The 17,407-nt window shown below is 39.0% G+C and overlaps 2 protein-coding genes across 5 annotated transcripts in view; one reads left to right on the top strand and one right to left on the bottom strand.

Moving 5' to 3' along the window:
* The window catches only part of LOC5507962 (exosome complex component RRP4), a 36,703-nt gene that overhangs the window by 6,835 nt on the left and 12,461 nt on the right, over positions 1 to 17,407 (bottom strand). Inside the window, exon 10 of one of the 4 annotated variants that reach the window (XM_048731114.1) lies at positions 17,034 to 17,182. The exons of the other annotated variants lie outside the window; for them this stretch is intronic. The gene's annotated coding sequence lies outside the window, so the exon portion shown is untranslated. Of the gene's footprint in view, positions 1 to 17,033; positions 17,183 to 17,407 lie in introns of those variants that run through there. 4 annotated transcript variants of the gene reach the window in all.
* On the top strand, positions 4,992 to 13,865 carry LOC5507953 (PR domain zinc finger protein 12). Its single transcript, XM_032376715.2, has 4 exons — positions 4,992 to 5,372; positions 7,720 to 8,021; positions 8,910 to 9,210; positions 13,205 to 13,865. Exons 1-4 carry the CDS (start codon positions 5,216 to 5,218, stop codon positions 13,603 to 13,605), a joined length of 1,161 nt encoding a protein of 386 aa, XP_032232606.1. The 5' UTR covers positions 4,992 to 5,215; the 3' UTR covers positions 13,606 to 13,865.

Raw genomic sequence — 17,407 nt, 5'->3', positions numbered from 1 at the left:
CCTTATCTACCCCAAGGCCGAATATCAAGAAAAGCCTCGCTAATATATTTGCTAAAAGAGGAATTACGGAGTTAATGAAGCGGTGAGCGTTACCCTGATGAGGCCCCCGATTCTCGATTGTCTATTCACCGTATGAGCGAAGTTTGCCTTGTGAAGTAAACCTAATATCACTTGGCATAAACGTCTCAAGACATGACAACTTTGCTTTCCCATTACATATGGTGATTGCTTGCTCAAACGAAGGATTAAGGCTTCCAATCTTGTTCAACAGTTGAACACAATTCGCCCAGCATGCAACTACAAAAAAACTATTTCCATTATCAATGCTAGATATCTCTGTGGTTAAACTTCTTAAAGCGATTCTAGTTAGAAACAAATTGTCCTTTGGAAGATAACAACCATGCTTAATTCTTTAACCCGATGGTGGAATCGCTGGGTGGGCCCGAGATTGAGTTATCTAGTTTGAGTTTGAATTAAACATTAATATGAGCTTTTTTTTGATAAACAGGCGAACTCTGTGGTTGCGAGTCTAGCGGGAACGCGCAGTTGATCAAAAGTGAAATCTCGGCAATTAACAGCCAGTGTAATTTGACGTCTTTAAATTTTAAATATCTTAGTTAGGATTATCTCGCGAAAAATAAAATAAAAAGAAATTACTCAATCCATTATTTAGGAGGGCATATTTTGTGTTTTTTTTCGTCCTACCTTACGAAATTCTAAAATGTCTCCTCGAGGTAGAGCTCCTTAAGATTCCATAAAGGGCTTTATTTATCTTAATAATTCATCACATCTAACTAAATAAATGTTACCCGCGAAAGTCCCAGCAAAAAAATCTAATACTTTATTATATTATAGTAAAATGTCGTGATACGGGGGTGAGATGTATGAAATTGAGATGTACGTAATTGTGAGAGGGCTGAACAGCCTTGTGCTGGGAAGTTACCCCCTCAGCTGACTGTAGTCGCGTACATGACAATTTGAAGCATGCGGGCGCGTACAGCATGTCGTCTAAGGAACTATAGTTAAACGACTCAACAAAAACTATAGTAGCATGGTAAAGACCTCTTGAGCTGAATTTACGGGAATTGGAGATGGAATTTAGTCAAAGAATTCGGCTTTTTTCAATCGGTCCGCAGGGCAAAACTAGCGTTCATGGTGGATTGATGATATTATTTCGCTTTTTTTTCTATCTACTAACGGCTCTATTACAACTTGGTATATTATAACGAGCCTACAACAAAAGAACAAGCAAGTTTTGGAGGTGATCGAAAAGCAAATAATATCTAAAAGGCATTCATACAACAGGCAGAATAACTATATAGCTCATGATCATTTATAGAAACAAAACTTCAGGAATTTGCAATTTTTTGAAGCTCATTCATCAAACATAAACTAGAAAATGGAACGCTCTTACGGCACACTTAGGTTTAAGTATGTCGTTTTTAATCGAAGAGCGTGTATTTTATACTCTTAAAGTTGAACTACTCAACAAAGTCAAAATCCTCTGCGGTTAATGCGAATTCCATAAACAAACCTATGCGAGACAACCCTCTTTTGTGGGTAACTTGCTTTCAATGAAGTCGCCCAAAATGCCAACGAAGGAAACTGCTAAAAAGGGCCGGGTAACTACAGACGGCACCTGGGATACGCACATCCATGGAACATCCAGGGAATTAGGAGGGAGAAGTTTATTCATGTTAAATTGCCATTTAATTATTTATATATCGTTAGAATATATTGTTGCCTGTGTGTTTGTTTACTCCAGATCTCCCTTCATATTACACGTGCGGGCTAGAGATGTTAAACGAGCGCGTTTCAACCTCTTGAGACATATTCCAGCCAGCGCCTCATTCAGCCGAGACGTTTTATTGAGCGAGAAATTAATATATATATATAAGCTTTAAGAATACTCAATCATAATTCTGCCTTGCCCTATCTTGAAGCCATTTAGTGAATTTGAAGAGAATAAGATCGAAACAAATCCTACAAGATACGACAAATTAAACACGCCATCTTTCCACCTTTTAAGTGGAGTCCGAATGTCGCTTGTTTGGTTCAAATGTGAATTTAGCAAATTTCCCAGTTTTCCGGTGTTTTTAGACTTACAGTGAAAATAAGGCGCTCAATTTTAATGTTTATCTCGCCGGGGGGAAGTGAGAAATTAATGCTGCATTGAATCAAGTCCTCTTAAGGTATTTTTCTCCTTGTTTTCTTGGGGCCAAGTAATTTCCTCCGTGCAGGGGGACTCATAATTAGTGCCTCGGCTCAGTGAGTTTTGCAAACCATGAGGCAGACTATCACAAAAAACAACAACATCAAATTTAATACAGAGAAATAACTCTTAATACTAGCAGTTTCCTCTAGGCGTTTTGTTTGGAAAAATAATAGAGTATAGACTGTGTAGGTAGTGAGTAAGCTGGAAGTGTTTTGCTCGACGTATTATTAATGAATGAGGTATTTAGTTGGAGTAATCAAATCAGAAATAGTCACTGTTTATTCCCCGTTGAGACAAACCGTTCAGTGTTTGTCGTCTCAGCGAGCGCACGACTTGGTTTGCATAACCTGGCCATTACAGCAAAACTGTTATGATTGAATCAAAATACGATCAGCCTCTTGGTATAATCAAAAGAAGTCTTTTCAAATGGAAATCCAATTTCCCTCGAAAGTTCCTACAAAGCTCAGTTTTGATTTTTTTTAATACCTTCAATCATAAACTATCATCTTTAATTCAATTGCCAAATTTAAGTCTTTTGCAAACTCCTCTCTTTGTGTTGCTCAAAAAACCATTTAAAAGCAATAGAAAAGTGGTTAATGCCCCCCTTTTAACGCGCGAGCTGCTTAGCAAATGGAGAAACGCGAGTCGAGATGGCGTATCTGTATCTCGCTCGCTCCTCCCGTATCCTGAAAGAGATTTTGTTCTCCCGGTTAGATGGCGGAGTTATTCTCTCTACAGATGATGAGCCGATTAAAGCACGGGACACCAATTATCAAAGAAAGGCCCTTTTCTGAGTAAATATCTCTTAAACACTTTTGTTTCGCCACGAGCCGGCCACGCGCCAACACAGCAGGTGGGACACGGGCAAAGAACCTTTCACTGCCTGAACTAGCGAAACGAAGGCACAGAAATCAACATAGAAAATATCTCACTCTCTGCGCTAGCGAAACAAAGGCACAGAAACCAACATAGAAAATATCTCACTCTCTGCGCTAGCGAAACGAAGGCACAAAAATAAACGTTGAAAATATCTCACTGTATGCGCTAGCGCAACCAGGGCGCAGAAATCAACGTAGAAAATATCTCACTCTCTGCGCTAGCGCAACCAGGACGCAAAAACCAACATAGGAAATATCTCACTCTCTGTCTAGCAAAACACGGACTCAGAAACCACCTGAACAGAACCTCTCACTGCACACAGTTTTAATTCTCGATACAGTACTATCACAAGACTTTAGCCAGCAAAGGAAGGACTGGGCGCAGTACAGGAAAAATCTCGCTGAAAATAGTCTTAACGAGCGAAAGCATAAAAACCAGGCTCGACTGACGTAAGGCGGACCTACAAATCACAGACTTAAACGATCGACAGTACTTGCCCAGAATCAAACTACAATAGAAACATAACACCCGGTGTATAGTCCGGAAAACATGACTAAATGAATTCAACTCTAGAACCAAGAGAAAGAATGTTTTTAATAGCTTCTAATAACCACCAAGCAAACTTCAAAATTAAATTCGATGGGAGCTTTCATGAGGAGAATACGACCTACAAACCTTCCTGAGAAACCGCCTTATAGTGAAAGCAACGAAACGAAAACCATTGCAATCAAAACTACAGAATTCCTCAGATAAGAATAACATGTTAGTTCTAGAACATCCCATAGGAATACAGCTAATCACCATTATCCAAAAACTCAGCTCCTTTTCAAATATCATTACTTAAAAACCTAGAGCTCTGCGATTACCCCAAGAGCGTAAACACAACGGAATTCTCTCACCACCAAAACCTACACAACGGCTCAGTAATAACGCGCCACTGGCATGCAGACAGCGTCAGCTCTCAAGATGAGCCCTGTGTAACACAGTGGAGAGGCGCGCTTTTACTTAACAAGACCGTATGCAAAACCAGCCTCTTCTGCTAAACCCCGTATTTATTTTCCATTAGGCGCGGGTATACAAGTCCTTAATAGAGTACTGGTGACAATTTTAATAAGGTTTCTGTTCAAAGGAAACTGTTGTCGTACCTTTAATTACGGCATTCACTCTAATCGCGGGTGATTGATCCGTGAAGAAATCCTTTTGTGCCAGAGAGGTCGTAAAGGCTAAAACACCAGTCTCTGGAAGCGTTCGACGCATGGATCCTTATCGTAGCAGAAAAATTTAATAGGCCCCTTCCAGAGGCAATTTGACCGAATCATGGAAATCTTTGTTGTGATTTTTTGCGGGCTGGATCGCAGTTTTCCGGGGTTGTTGCGGTTTTTAACATATACTTTATTAGCAAAATGAGTTCCCAGTCCTCTTACTGGTTAAGCGCGGGATCTTCTCATCAAGAAAAAAAAAACAAGGAAAAATGGATAAAAGTTTATTGAAAGGGCCATAAAAGCGGAAAGCTACACTAACCCTATCAACCACAGTAAATTATCTAAGACTTTATCGGATCTACTTTAAAGAAAAAAAAGTAAAATTATTATATTTAAGCATTGATTCGATAACAGCGAAATACGCACCCTTTGAATTGGGATTTAGAGAAGTAACCATGATTGCGCCGTGCTTTGTGCCGTAAACAAAAAGCATAGCTGTTGTAAGCAATTACCCCGGGCCCAAGTTAAAAAGAGGATATGCAGTAATGAAGTGAAGATAAACAGACCGTTTATGTGCCGTGCACGTAATTACGCGCCCCTCCGCCTAGCGCGCGCACCACCAAATCTCGGCTCAACGGGAAACGCGCGCATGCGCTTTAGGCATCCGATGCAGGTGTTTAAAAGAGTCCGCGCGAGCTCATTAAAACAGTATAAAGCCCGAACCCGGTAACGTGCGAAAGGCTCCGTGCAAAATATTTGATTTATTACAAAGGATTATTTAGTTTGGCATTGCTATTGTCCGTGACAAGATCATTGTCAGAGACAAACATCAGGACGCGTATAAAAGCGCGCACGCTCATTTATCTCCGGCCATAGTGCGTTGTAGAGGGGTTCGAATCAGTGAGCGTACTCATCTGTCATGGAGGCCTGGAACAGACCCGCGACTCCCTTGAGCATCAGCCAAGAAGTGCTACGGAGTGTTCTTTATGGGAAATGGTGTAATGTTTTTGGAGGGCAGAAGGAGTTAACCTTCAAGTCCAGTATTTTGGAAAAACTAGACTACGCCTCAGACGAAGGTATGTGCTTTATTTCTTAGAATATTTCCTTCTTTTTATTTTTCACATGTGAGTTGGTTTATTTTCCGGGTTTCTAGCGCCGCGCGCAAATTGTGTAAATATGAGCTTTTAGGTGCTCCAGCGAATTGTCAGCGAGACGAAATGATGTAATTACTATGGTTAAAAAGTGAAGTTATTTAACCTTGCTTTTAAGCGGCGCAAGTGACGGTCCACATCTTTATTCAGAAAAGAGGAGTCTGTCAACACTGCTCTCCTCGGAATTTAACCAACAAGGGGCATTAAACATTTACGAACGCTAAGAGGTTTTTTTACTATAGTTGCTGGTTTTAATAATGAGTTACATTTCGCCTCATTAGCAAGTAAAAGCCCTTGAGATTCTATTTCTAAACAAGGCAAGGGGAAATCCGTATTCGCGCGCGCGCATCATATTTCGACTCAATATTTCTAAATCGCCAAGGCATACGAGAAGTTCATTGCATCTTTGTTTTTCATCTTGAAAATCCTAACAGAATCAAGTAGTGTGTTTGGGGGCTTGTTACCGCCACGCGCACGATGGGTGGTTTTGATTTCAAACAAACCACTCGACGTGCGCATGGTGGTGCAAAATACCGAGTTTTTTATCCTCAGTGTTTCCACCGACCAATCAAGTCGTTTTACTACCTGTAACTAGGAACACACGCTCACGGTCTCACTCTTAACAAAGTGTTTCTTAAAGTAACTGGTTAGACACCCTGAGTTAATTTCCGGGCAAAGTACAAAACTCTCATTAGTATGTTATATGCGAACAAACACCATTTTGAGAAAAGAAATGCTCACAAACGCTTCCTAGTTTCAATTGTAATTTCAGCGAGATAATAAGATCTAAATGCCCAATTTACCAGCGCAGGTGTATCAGTGATGAATACATAAACAGTCGATGGGTTGGCCAAGAAATCACCTTGACAGAAATATCCCCAGATAGAAGAACGCCACTATTTCTAGATTCCGAGAGTAAAACACGGTGAAGAAGTAATCATCAATACTAAAATTACCGCAAAATTCCTCGTGGATTGTACCATGAATATGTCTAGATTTTACGCATGTCCTACCATCACTTCTTACAAAATAATTCTATTGGTGAATTAGCGAGTGTTCATCGCTTTCATCGCGTAATTAATAGAGTCTCGGTATTGTGCTGGGATTTGCATGGCTCGTAACTAGGACAAGTAACAAAGAGACAAGAATAGCGAAATTGAAAGAACAAAACCTTCTGACACGGCCATTAAACAGCGACACAAATCCTTGAAACTTACTTCGCGTAGACGAAGGAAATTATTATTGTTATTTCCCCAGAAATGGAAGATAACTGGTTGCAATCAAATGACCCGGGGTGTCTGTACAGGGGAAGCGCGCCGTTTTTTTCTTGTTAACCAAATCGAGTTGTTTAGATCGGTGATTTAAACGAGTTTATAAGCATTGTCCCCCACCCAGCCTTTTCTATTATCTACTACACATTCATTTCTCGTAATTTTACCAAATGCGCTTTCCGAATAAACCCATTGTTCAAATGGTGGTCCAGTATAATAAAACATTAAAAAACATCCTTCCTGCGAGATAAACTTCCTTAACCCGCTTGAAATTTACTCCCCGACTCAGCGAATACTACAATACGGTGCAAGAAAACAGATTGAGAGAGTAAGATAAGAGTGTTAGCATAACAATCCATCTAGATTAATACAGCGCATAAAACAAGACCATTTGAAATTGTTATCGTTCACTATTTAGTTCGCTCCATAAACCACTTGCTCTAATGTACGATCAAAGATTACAAAACACCTGATACCAAACACAGGGAAAACCGTCTCTAACTCATCGCTAAAAAACATGTGTCCAAGGAGTTCTGACCCTAAGAACTCAATTCGAGTTATGTTTTTAACAAGTAGCCCTTGAAAGATCTTCCTCTCGTAGACTTGAATAAAAATGCATCAATTATTTATTCAAAGTGCCTTTTGTTTTCGTTAAATCGGGGGTTTACATATTTTGTTGAGTTGCTTTTATATAATTCGGCGAGACGATTGCTTCTCACCATGGAATCACGATAAAAAATCTACAAAAAAAAAGAAAAAAAAAGAAGGAGAAACTGATGTGGGCCTTTAAAACACAAAAATACCTTAAAATATACACAAAGATATACCTTTAAATATACACATAAATATATCTTAAAATATACACAAAAATAAACCTAAAAATATACACAAAAATAATCCTATTTATCGCGATATCAGTGTTTAGGTGAAAATGCAATAAACTAACCAGAAAAAAGGGTAAGTCCTGCGAGCATTCCACTGATACTGATTGTTTTCTTTAGAAATTGAGCAAATGCCAATACCCGAAAATCTTAAAAGACTCGAGTCCCCGACAATGCTGCCAAACATTATGAACGAGAACGTGAGATCCAAACAGCTCTGTGTGGACGCGGATTCGTACTACATGGCTTTCGTGTCGCTCCCAGAACAAGTGACGATAGCGCCGAGCTCGATTCCCGGCGTGCAGCTAGGAGTGTTTAGTACTTGTTGGATTAAGGAAGGGACGCAGATGGGCCCCTACACGGGCAGAATAGTCAAGCCAGACCAAGTGAACTACGAGATCGACAATAATTTGATGTGGGAGGTATGTGAACTAGTTTGGGCTTAAAAATTGAGTTTTTCAATTTTATATTGTGGACGTTTTACTAATATTCTAATTCTATATTGTGGATGTTTTAGTGTTATTTCACTTCTCTGGAGGTGTTATATTCCTTCTCTTTAGCTTTTCATGTGGCCCTGAGGTTTCGCGTTCATTAAACTCTGAGGGTTTCGAAATTATGGTTGATGATTACCCATGGGGTCGAAGGCAAGTTTATTGCAGGTTGCCAGACCTGGCTCGTTTGCGCTAAAAGAAAAAAATATATATATGAAAAAAAAAACTTTATTAATTTGTCTCATTGGAAGTGGTTATACTGTCAGAGACAAGTTGACCACAGCTGTGACAATGAGTAAGAATATATATCGTATACAAACTTATGTGATCTGATCTCTGATATACGAGCTTCATTGAAATTAGGGCACTTTGTAATGTATCTAGAAAAGGTACAAGAATCGCGTTTATACTGCTAAAAGTGCTAGACAGTAAAGTAGAAATACCAATAACCGTGAAAGCAAATATCACGAGCTTCGTCAGTGCGCAAAAGTGTGAATGTTTGCGTGGGGAATTGTATTTTTGTCCTTAAGAAAAAAAAGCATCGACCTTGGTGACAAACAGACGAGGCGATAAAGACTCTATCGTAAACGACTGTATATTTGGTTAAACGATTTTGTTTTGTTCCAAATGTCTAACGGATCCGGTTAATAGTTAATTGGGAAAGAGAGTGATAAAAATTTCTGCGGAAAAAAAGATTACGTTATGTAATACTCTCAACAGCCTTTTAAAATGAGGTAATAAAACATCTACGGGTAAGGGATTTCACAATAAAAGGATTTGGAGTTGATTTGTTAGACTCACTAGCATTTATATTTTTAGGTTTTGAATGAGGATGGAAGCGTCAGCCATTTTCTCGACGCGAAAGAAGAAAACCCGAGAAATTGGATGGGGTTTGTCAACTGCGCTCGCAACGAACAAGAACAGAATTTAGAAGTGTTTCAATACGGCGGGAACATATACTACCGGGCTATCAAGGATGTCCCACCTGACCAGGAACTCTTAGTATGGTACGGGGGGACATATATGCAATTTCTTGGTATTCCTGGAATTCCTCCTGTTAATGACTACCGACGCAGACGAAGAGGGCAGAACGCCGAAGACACACAATCACCTATACCTAGTAAGTATATGATTACTATAACCACCAATACCTAGTAAGTATATGATTACTATAACCACCAATACCTAGTAAGTATATGATTACTCGAAACACCAATACTTAGTAAGCATATGACTATCACCGAGTATAAGTTTTATTCTCGCTTGGACGAAAGCGTATCGCATCTCATTTTCACGATTCTCACTGGGAGACAAGCACAAGCGCAAGAGAACGCAACTGCTTAATGATTTTGTGTTGCGCTTACGTTTCACCGATTCTCACTTGTGTTGCGCTTACGTTTCACCGATTCTCACTTGTGTTGCGCTTACGTTTCACCGATTCTCACTTGTGGTGTATTTGTGTTTGACTGATTCTCACTTGTGGTGTACTTGTGTATGACTGATTCTCGCTTGTGTTGCGCTTGGATTCTAGTGAGAGCCAATCTTTTGATAATAAGTTATGATTACAGTAATCAACATTGCGTGCGCTACCTAGTGAGTCTATGATTACACCATCATCATTTTCTGTATCGCCGTTAATCGTGTTCCGTCATGCCCGCACCAGGCGCCTATCACAAACTACTAATGTGCCGGGGCCCGTTCCGGTTAATACTAAACTCTAACCTCATTTGTTTTTCAATAACTCAAGAGCGCTTATGCCTCATTTCGGATTTCTTCAATAAAACTTTAGTGGTCTTTTCCGCCACTAGACCATCTTTGCTTTACATGTAGGGGACGGACCATAAACCTCTCGACCTCTCGAAAACAAAACTCCTTATCACGAGAAATGGTCATTTCCCCTTCAGTACAAAGCTTCCCTAAGTGCTTTACTCCTCTGGGGGGATTCCGCGCTACCTGATAAAACCAAACCCAACTTTTTTACAAGCTTTAGTTAATGCAAAGGTAACTTAACGAGTTTTGTGGGCTCGTAATTAATAGCCGGACGTGATCATATTATATTCTTGACATTTTATCCAAGATGCATTTGTGCCCTTTAAATTCGCTAATCCATTTTCGCTTCGAGAATAGTGGAAAATTCTTGAAAAGGTGTCGCATTAACGAGATTGAGAAATTGGAATGAATGGCCGCCAACCTTGTCAATATTTCATTTCGCCCGGAGAAAAATGCGTGCTTGTTTAAGTCGAAGGTAAAAATACTATGAAACTGTGGCTTAATTGAACACTATAATGGTGAATCTGATGGATCTAGTCGGCACTTAATGGTTGTAAGCCCAGGAGCGATGCAAGTGATTGCTATCTCGCTGGTTTTAGTAAAATGACCCAATACCCATTGACAGCTTGGCTGAAACATGATAGAAAAATCCCAACATCGACAGAGGAAACAATAAACAAGTTTAAATTGATATCGGTCAATTTGTCACGGTTAAAAAGGATGCCTTGCAAGAGATCTAGGGTTTGGTTTAAATTTACAAGGCTAGTCAACCAGATAGAGTGCTTAAAAGGAGAAAAATAGCAGAAATAAAGGTAGAGAAATCTGCGGGAAGAGGAACAAGAATTAAAAACGGTATCAAACTAGTGATAGACAAAATGCCAAGAACACAATGTTAATGACACAGTTATTTTCTTGTTTTTGAATAAGTGACAGTTTAAAGATATCGCGCATTCACGAGGAAAAGTGCATGGATTGTCGATAGCAGTTTTTTTTTTTCTTCTTTTCTACCAGCACACAAGGGCAGGTGGAGGTGCTACCATTGATTTACCCAACTTGCCGGGAAACCGTCCCCACAGCGACATGAATAACTCATGCAAAACTATAATGATTTGTAAACGGTTCCAATTCGGTATGTTTAACAGCGATCAATTAAAGCGAAGTTTATTTAAACGAAGTGGTTCCATCAAAGAGATTTCTTCAAACAAGGAAGGTGGGCGCAGCGCGCGCAGGGATAGTCTCCTTCACGCCGATGCCTAACTATACTTGCGCGAAAACTGCGCAGAGTTTATGCCAAATCGATACCACACCTAGAATTTGGGCATAGAAAGCGGTCATGGGGGAAATTTTTGGCCCCGTAATAAATATTTTAGCAAGAGAGTCGCGGTGAATGGGGGAATTTTAGCCATTAAATACAATGCAGGTGGAAATTCTTGCTATCTGAATCTGTCTCTTTGTTTGCGATAAAATCGAGTCGTGTTTTTGTCGAAACACAATCTAGGTCTCAACGGCAATCTAGTTGCATTCTCATCTCTAAACTGGAATAATGGATATTACAAATTGCGCAAAAATGGGTCTTTAAAGAACGCAAATTACGGGGATATTTGCGGAGAGCTCTTTTATCGTGTTTGGCTAGGATCTCTGAAGGACATGTACGTCATTCAGTAAATGTACAGAAATGTGCGAAGAATAAAATAATCGAAAAGGACGCCCTTAATCTCGTATTTAACTTGACGCGTCCGTAAAAAAAGTTTTGTTGATCGAAGGTTAGACTTAAAACGCAACCAAAATCCTATTCACAAGGAATTGCATTTTTACATATTTCATTTGTGTAATCCTCAGTGAGTGCAGAAAACCACATTGTTAATTACGCCTGTATGCTTCTAGTAATTACATCAACAGAACGAGAAATCCCGGCTTGGGCGAACAGTTAATTATTAGTTCCAAATTGGTGTTCTACAGAATGATCAGCTGTTTTAACAGCGTCTTTACTTTCAAGCGAGATAATTAGAAACAGGGCCGTGTCACATATCTGACAGACTACTTTCTCTAACCCAACCCTAGAAATAAAGCCATTGCAGATAGAAATTAGAGGTAACTCTAATTCCGGAATACCTGGCGAAATGATGAGGAAAGAAACGGATGTTTTGTCGTAGTAAAGCCCGCACGGGTCCCTAAGTAATTCACGCTATCTCTGGATTCCAGTCATTTCCACCCTAATAAACGCAGCCGATAATATGTTCTGATTTGTTCTACCGTGGGGATATAACAAGGCTTAAGTATTACATTTTTAGCTTATTTTCACAAATAGATTTCATTTATTTTATTTAAAAGATAATAAATGCTCAACCTTTAAATCACACCGTTTACCCCTAGTAGACCGTAAAGTCCTCAGACACTGAAATAGGATACCTATATTGTACAAGAAACGCAGTTTACATTTGCTTTGTTTTTAAACCAATTTTGCAGCTGTGGCAGAACGCATTAAATAATACCGGCAACTCACAGTTCGACCTGTCTTTTGCAAGCATAACAACCAGTTGTAAATAATACACCGAGATTTGCTCGGTAATCGAGATAGACTAAGGCGAAAACAGTGGCTTTTGTGTCCATAAATTACTTAAGCTTCTCTTTTCATTCTGATCCAAAACGGTTTATTCTTGTTAAAGCGAATTCACCCTGCTATAAGACTAGAGAGTTTCCATTTCCTAACATATTGAGTTACAGCGAAAGACAGGTGATCAACTGAATGTAAAACGCACATTTACAGTACAAAAAGCTTCTTAATTCCTTTTTTAGATGAAAAGCCATAATGTGGTTTACCTTTTATTTGAAGAAAAGACAGTAAAAGCGTAACACGGAAAACATTTGCTACTTTTAGACTCACGCTACCTCCTCCCAACAGACACACAAAAACGCGTTTCCCTAATTTACTGTCATATTTTCACAACAAATGACTGGTTTTGACTGTAACTCTGTCAGTGGCTAAAAAGTGAGTCAAGTGCATTAACTCTCCGTCACTTCAGGTTCTCGCGCACCGGGGCGCTTGATTAAGTCTCTTTCCGAGAAATATTTTCCCGCGCTTTGGGGGAGTTAATATATATATGTGACTTTCAAGTAAAAGAACATTTAAAAAGCAAAATCAAAATATCCAAGAAGTAAATTAATCTTAGTTCATTGTTTAGCCTTAATGTACCCCGTAAGATAAACATTGGAAAGGTTAAATCAGTTGAGCACCCCGCTAAGATCTCCCTAGCAAGCGCGCAGTTCGATTATTAACAAAGCAAGACTGTTATTCTTTGGTAGATGCTAGGCGTGAATTAACTGTTTTCTTTCGCTCTTTTCAGGAGAGCCCATTTACAAGTTCACCCCCGAGAATAAAGGAAATGTGGTACCAGGACGCTTAAAGTGCACTCTTTGCCGAAGAGGGTTCAACTCAAGAAGCAATCTCCGATCTCATATGAGAATTCATACGATGGAAAAGCCGTTTCAGTGCAAATTCTGCAAAAAATCCTTTAGCCAATCATCTACCCTACGCAACCACACGCGCCTTCACACGGGCGAGAAACCATACAAGTGCACTGTCTGTCATTTTGCTTACTCGCAATTGGCCGGATTGCGCGCTCATCAAAAGTCGGCGCGTCACAGACCTACAACCGAACTATCCTTAGATCAGAAATCCCAGGACGATTTTTCCGAGACGCACTCGAGAGATTCGAGTGGGATGGATTCACCAGTGCATTGTTAAATGCGTTATTGAACAATTAAAATTCTAGATATGAACGCGAGCGCAAAGTTAATTTTGGGCTGCGGTCAGTTTGGTAAAAAGGGGTGATTTACCATGGTTAGAGCCCCAAAAAATCCAATCAAAGTTTTGCTGATTTGAAATGAGAAATTGTTTGAAGCATACGCTTGCAAACATTACTTGTATAGAACAATATTTTGCTGATATAAAATAATGTAAATAGTTTGTACAGTCGCGACATATTAAAAGAAAATACACCGAAACTGAACGAACCTACTTGCTGTCTTACAGAATTCTAATTTCTCTTAAGCATGTATTATGACAGAGGGACAATTCACGCTTTAAGCTTCAACAGCATTCAAAACATAATAACTTTCCCAAATAAAAAGGGCGAACGATAAAGACGGTTTAATAATTACCATCGAATATCCACTTTATCGCGAAGCGAGCTAAAACCTATTGTTGTACTATTTACCTTAACCTTGAATGCATCGATATACCGAACAATCGCTAAAAGCTCTTGCTAGCAGCAGCATTCTTTAGAATTAATTGTTTTAGTTAAAATCTTACTTAATTTGAAAGGCCAGTGAATCAAGATTATTTTTGTTAAATGTCTACTTGGTTAATTCGATGCAAGCGCGCATTTTAAGTCGTTTCCCCGTTCTATGACATACAATATGAAGTGTGTAGAGCTCTGCATGTATTCATCTAGTGCTTTGGGCTGCTCAAGTGGAGGTTTTTACGAAGTTTTGCGATAAAGGCTCAAGTGTTGGCGAGACAGGTGCTTCGGGCACGTGTCATGGCGCGAGCAAAACACCAAAACAAACTGTCAGGGTCCTTACATTGTGTTCTTGTCTACATTGTCTTGTGCTAGTAATGTAACCAAAGCAAGTCTCAATGAACGAAAGCTTTCCAATTTCCTAAAAAAAAACCGCAAAACTCACCGCCAGTTTATTGCAAACTTTTTCTCTATTTGCGCCGCTCTTGTGTTCGATTGAAAAAAGGTCATTTTGCTTAATGGCAGAAGGAATTGACAGCTATGAAATAACACTGGCGTGATTGAAAGAAATTCCATAGCTTTAATGCGCATATATTGTCAATAAGAGTGGACAAAAAAACTCATTAGCCGTTAATTCACAACTAGAAATACAGGACAGCTTGATTAAGCTTGTGGTTTTTAACACATTTATTTATACCCCTTTTAGGAGGCGGGCGCAAAGCTGAGAACAAGCACCTTTAACTAAAAACTATAAACAACTTTGTAAAAAAACTAATTTCAAAATGAAGTTTACTTTAGATGAGTTTCCTGTTTTTATAATGTGTTATTCTTGGCTTGGAGGAAAGCCACTAGTGTTTTGAACTTGTTTAAAATAAACAAAATAAAAACGCAATGAAATTCGAACGAATCGAAACAAAGCTCTTCCATGACTCAAATGGTTACGAAAAGCGATCATTTCTAGTAAAAAAAAAAAAAAAAAAAAACGGCTGTCACAACGAAGTGTTCTTTTTCTTCCTTGGAACTTTTTCCTTATTGACTAGCGCAGTACTAATAAAGACAAAAATGATTAAATCCGGGTTAATTCCTTTTAAATTTTGTCTCCGTAACAGAATTTATTAACTTGTGCTACGCTGACTCGGAAGCTTTTGAGAATCAACATAACCACCGATTCCATTATGATAGTGCGCCACTGGTTAATCGTCTTAGCTATCAATATATATTATATTTAGGAAAGTTAGATTAATAGAGGAAATTGTTTTCTGAGAACAAAATCAATATGGCACAAGTATTTGTAGTCATAGGGCAGTGAATAGAATAAAGACACCACAAATTATAAATAGGAAAAGATAATATTAGCAGAAGCTTGTGAGATCAAAGTGATAAAAAACTTGTTTCCTCACTCTGACTGTTCAAAGCTAAATAGCGGATATTCCGACAGAGTCAAATTTCCTCTAGTTAGACTCGCATTTCTGTTTATGCTTTTCTAGATTAAGGGAGGGAAGCAAAGACTAGTTAACGGTTATCGCGTTATCATTGATCAAACTTCAATTTGCCGAAGGAAAACAAGTTTTTTCGAAAGCTCGGACATAGCGGCGGCACGCCAGATAAACACACAGCTTGGCACAAAAATCAAAGTTGGGGTTTATTTAAGGTTAAAACTAAAATTTCATGAAACACAAATGTTGACTTTGGTCTTCAAGTGCTAAAATGTTGAGATTTTCTAGAGGAAGAAGCGTGAATTGAGCGCCGTTCGGCGGTGGGTTGGGTAGTGCCAGGGTTAGAGTTATCTGGTTCAAGGAAGGAAGCTTTCATACGGTTTCCAACCGTTATGTCATAAAGACGCCGGGGAAATGACCACTACCTTCAAGGCAAACTTAATTCCATGTTTCCTACGCATTCCTAGATTGTAATTAATGATTTTTTTAACAGAGTCTGGAGCGCTGTTTTGATTGGCTGTTGAGAAGTGGGTTTAGAAGGAAAGGTGATTTTTTGCATTACCAAGTTGGAAATGCCCTAAATATCCCCAAGGGGTCCTTCGGCTCACTGTTTAATCACACAACATACGAAAAGCATAAACCAAACAAAATTATTACTATCTTGGACTCTATCTAGGAGAAGTCAAAGTTTTGTCGACTCAGTGATTAATTTGGACTTCCTAGAGGGTGATAACAAAGGAGAAATTAAAATGTCTACTGTGTTATGTTTCAGGTCGTTTCCTGTTTGCTAACGCACATAACGAGAATACTCAATGTACAGATAACATCAACTCGAGCGAGCATCTTGGCTCCAAAGCAATTGCTTAAGCGTTTTAGCGGGAGATGGAAAAATTTCTTTGATTGATCAACCGAATTTGGCGCCAACGGCATTGCGCCTTTGAAGAAAAAATGGGAAATCGTGTCAAATGGAATAGTAGTACTTTGGCTATTTCTTACTTACAGGTTTTATCATTGTTTTCTTTGAATATATAACAAGAAGGTCAAGCAAAAAACACATTTTTCTAAGTTATTATTTGCAAGTTGAGATACTATAAGAACAAAGACAAAAAAATGCTCAGGAAAGTACGCAATCGATAAATAATCTGAACGATCATCTTTGCTACGTAACTTGTACAAACAGCTATGGATGTAAGCATTTCCTAACAATTCTAAAGAGGAAAGCTCTAAAGGACATTTTTAGAGCCAGTCACGAAATTCCCATTTTGATTATTTTTATGCTGGTAATTAGAACTCTGATTTATTGAGTTGTAAATTTACAAAAGTAAATATCATCTAAAACAGTGGAATATTCCATATGCAGAAACAGCTGAAACTTGAATATCGCAGAACACATTGGTAAAGGGACCTAAAAAGCCCTTGCCAACCACACCTTTATTATTGTGCCCAACAATACAGGAAGAGAAATTATGAGAAGACATCGCACAGTAACCACCTAGTATCAAAATCTTATGCTTTATTTTTCTTGAATTAAATCGAAAAAATCACAACAGTTTCTAAAAATTACCCGATGTAAATGGATGTTTTCTCACCCTTGCAACTTGGCAACTTGGCGGCCGACAGAGCCTAGTTTGATTAACGTGAGCATCTAAGATTGGAGACACAAAATGGTTAATTCGCCAACGGTGCCGCATTGGTTAACCTAATTTAGAACAAGCTGGTGGCTGAGGGGGAAGAGACACTCGCATGAACCCTCAAGGCGTCACGATGTAAAGTGTCGCGGTGGAGTTTATGAGATTTATGGTATGATTCAGTGTCGCAATCAACGGAGCACTAATTAACAGTGGTCGCCATTTTGTCATCCTAGCAAAAT

The sequence above is a fragment of the Nematostella vectensis genome, chromosome 8, assembly GCF_932526225.1.
Source record: "Nematostella vectensis chromosome 8, jaNemVect1.1, whole genome shotgun sequence".
Lineage (NCBI taxonomy): Eukaryota > Metazoa > Cnidaria > Anthozoa > Actiniaria > Edwardsiidae > Nematostella > Nematostella vectensis.
The sequence above is the reverse complement of the archived record's forward strand: the minus strand, read 5'-3'. Positions and strand labels throughout refer to the sequence as shown.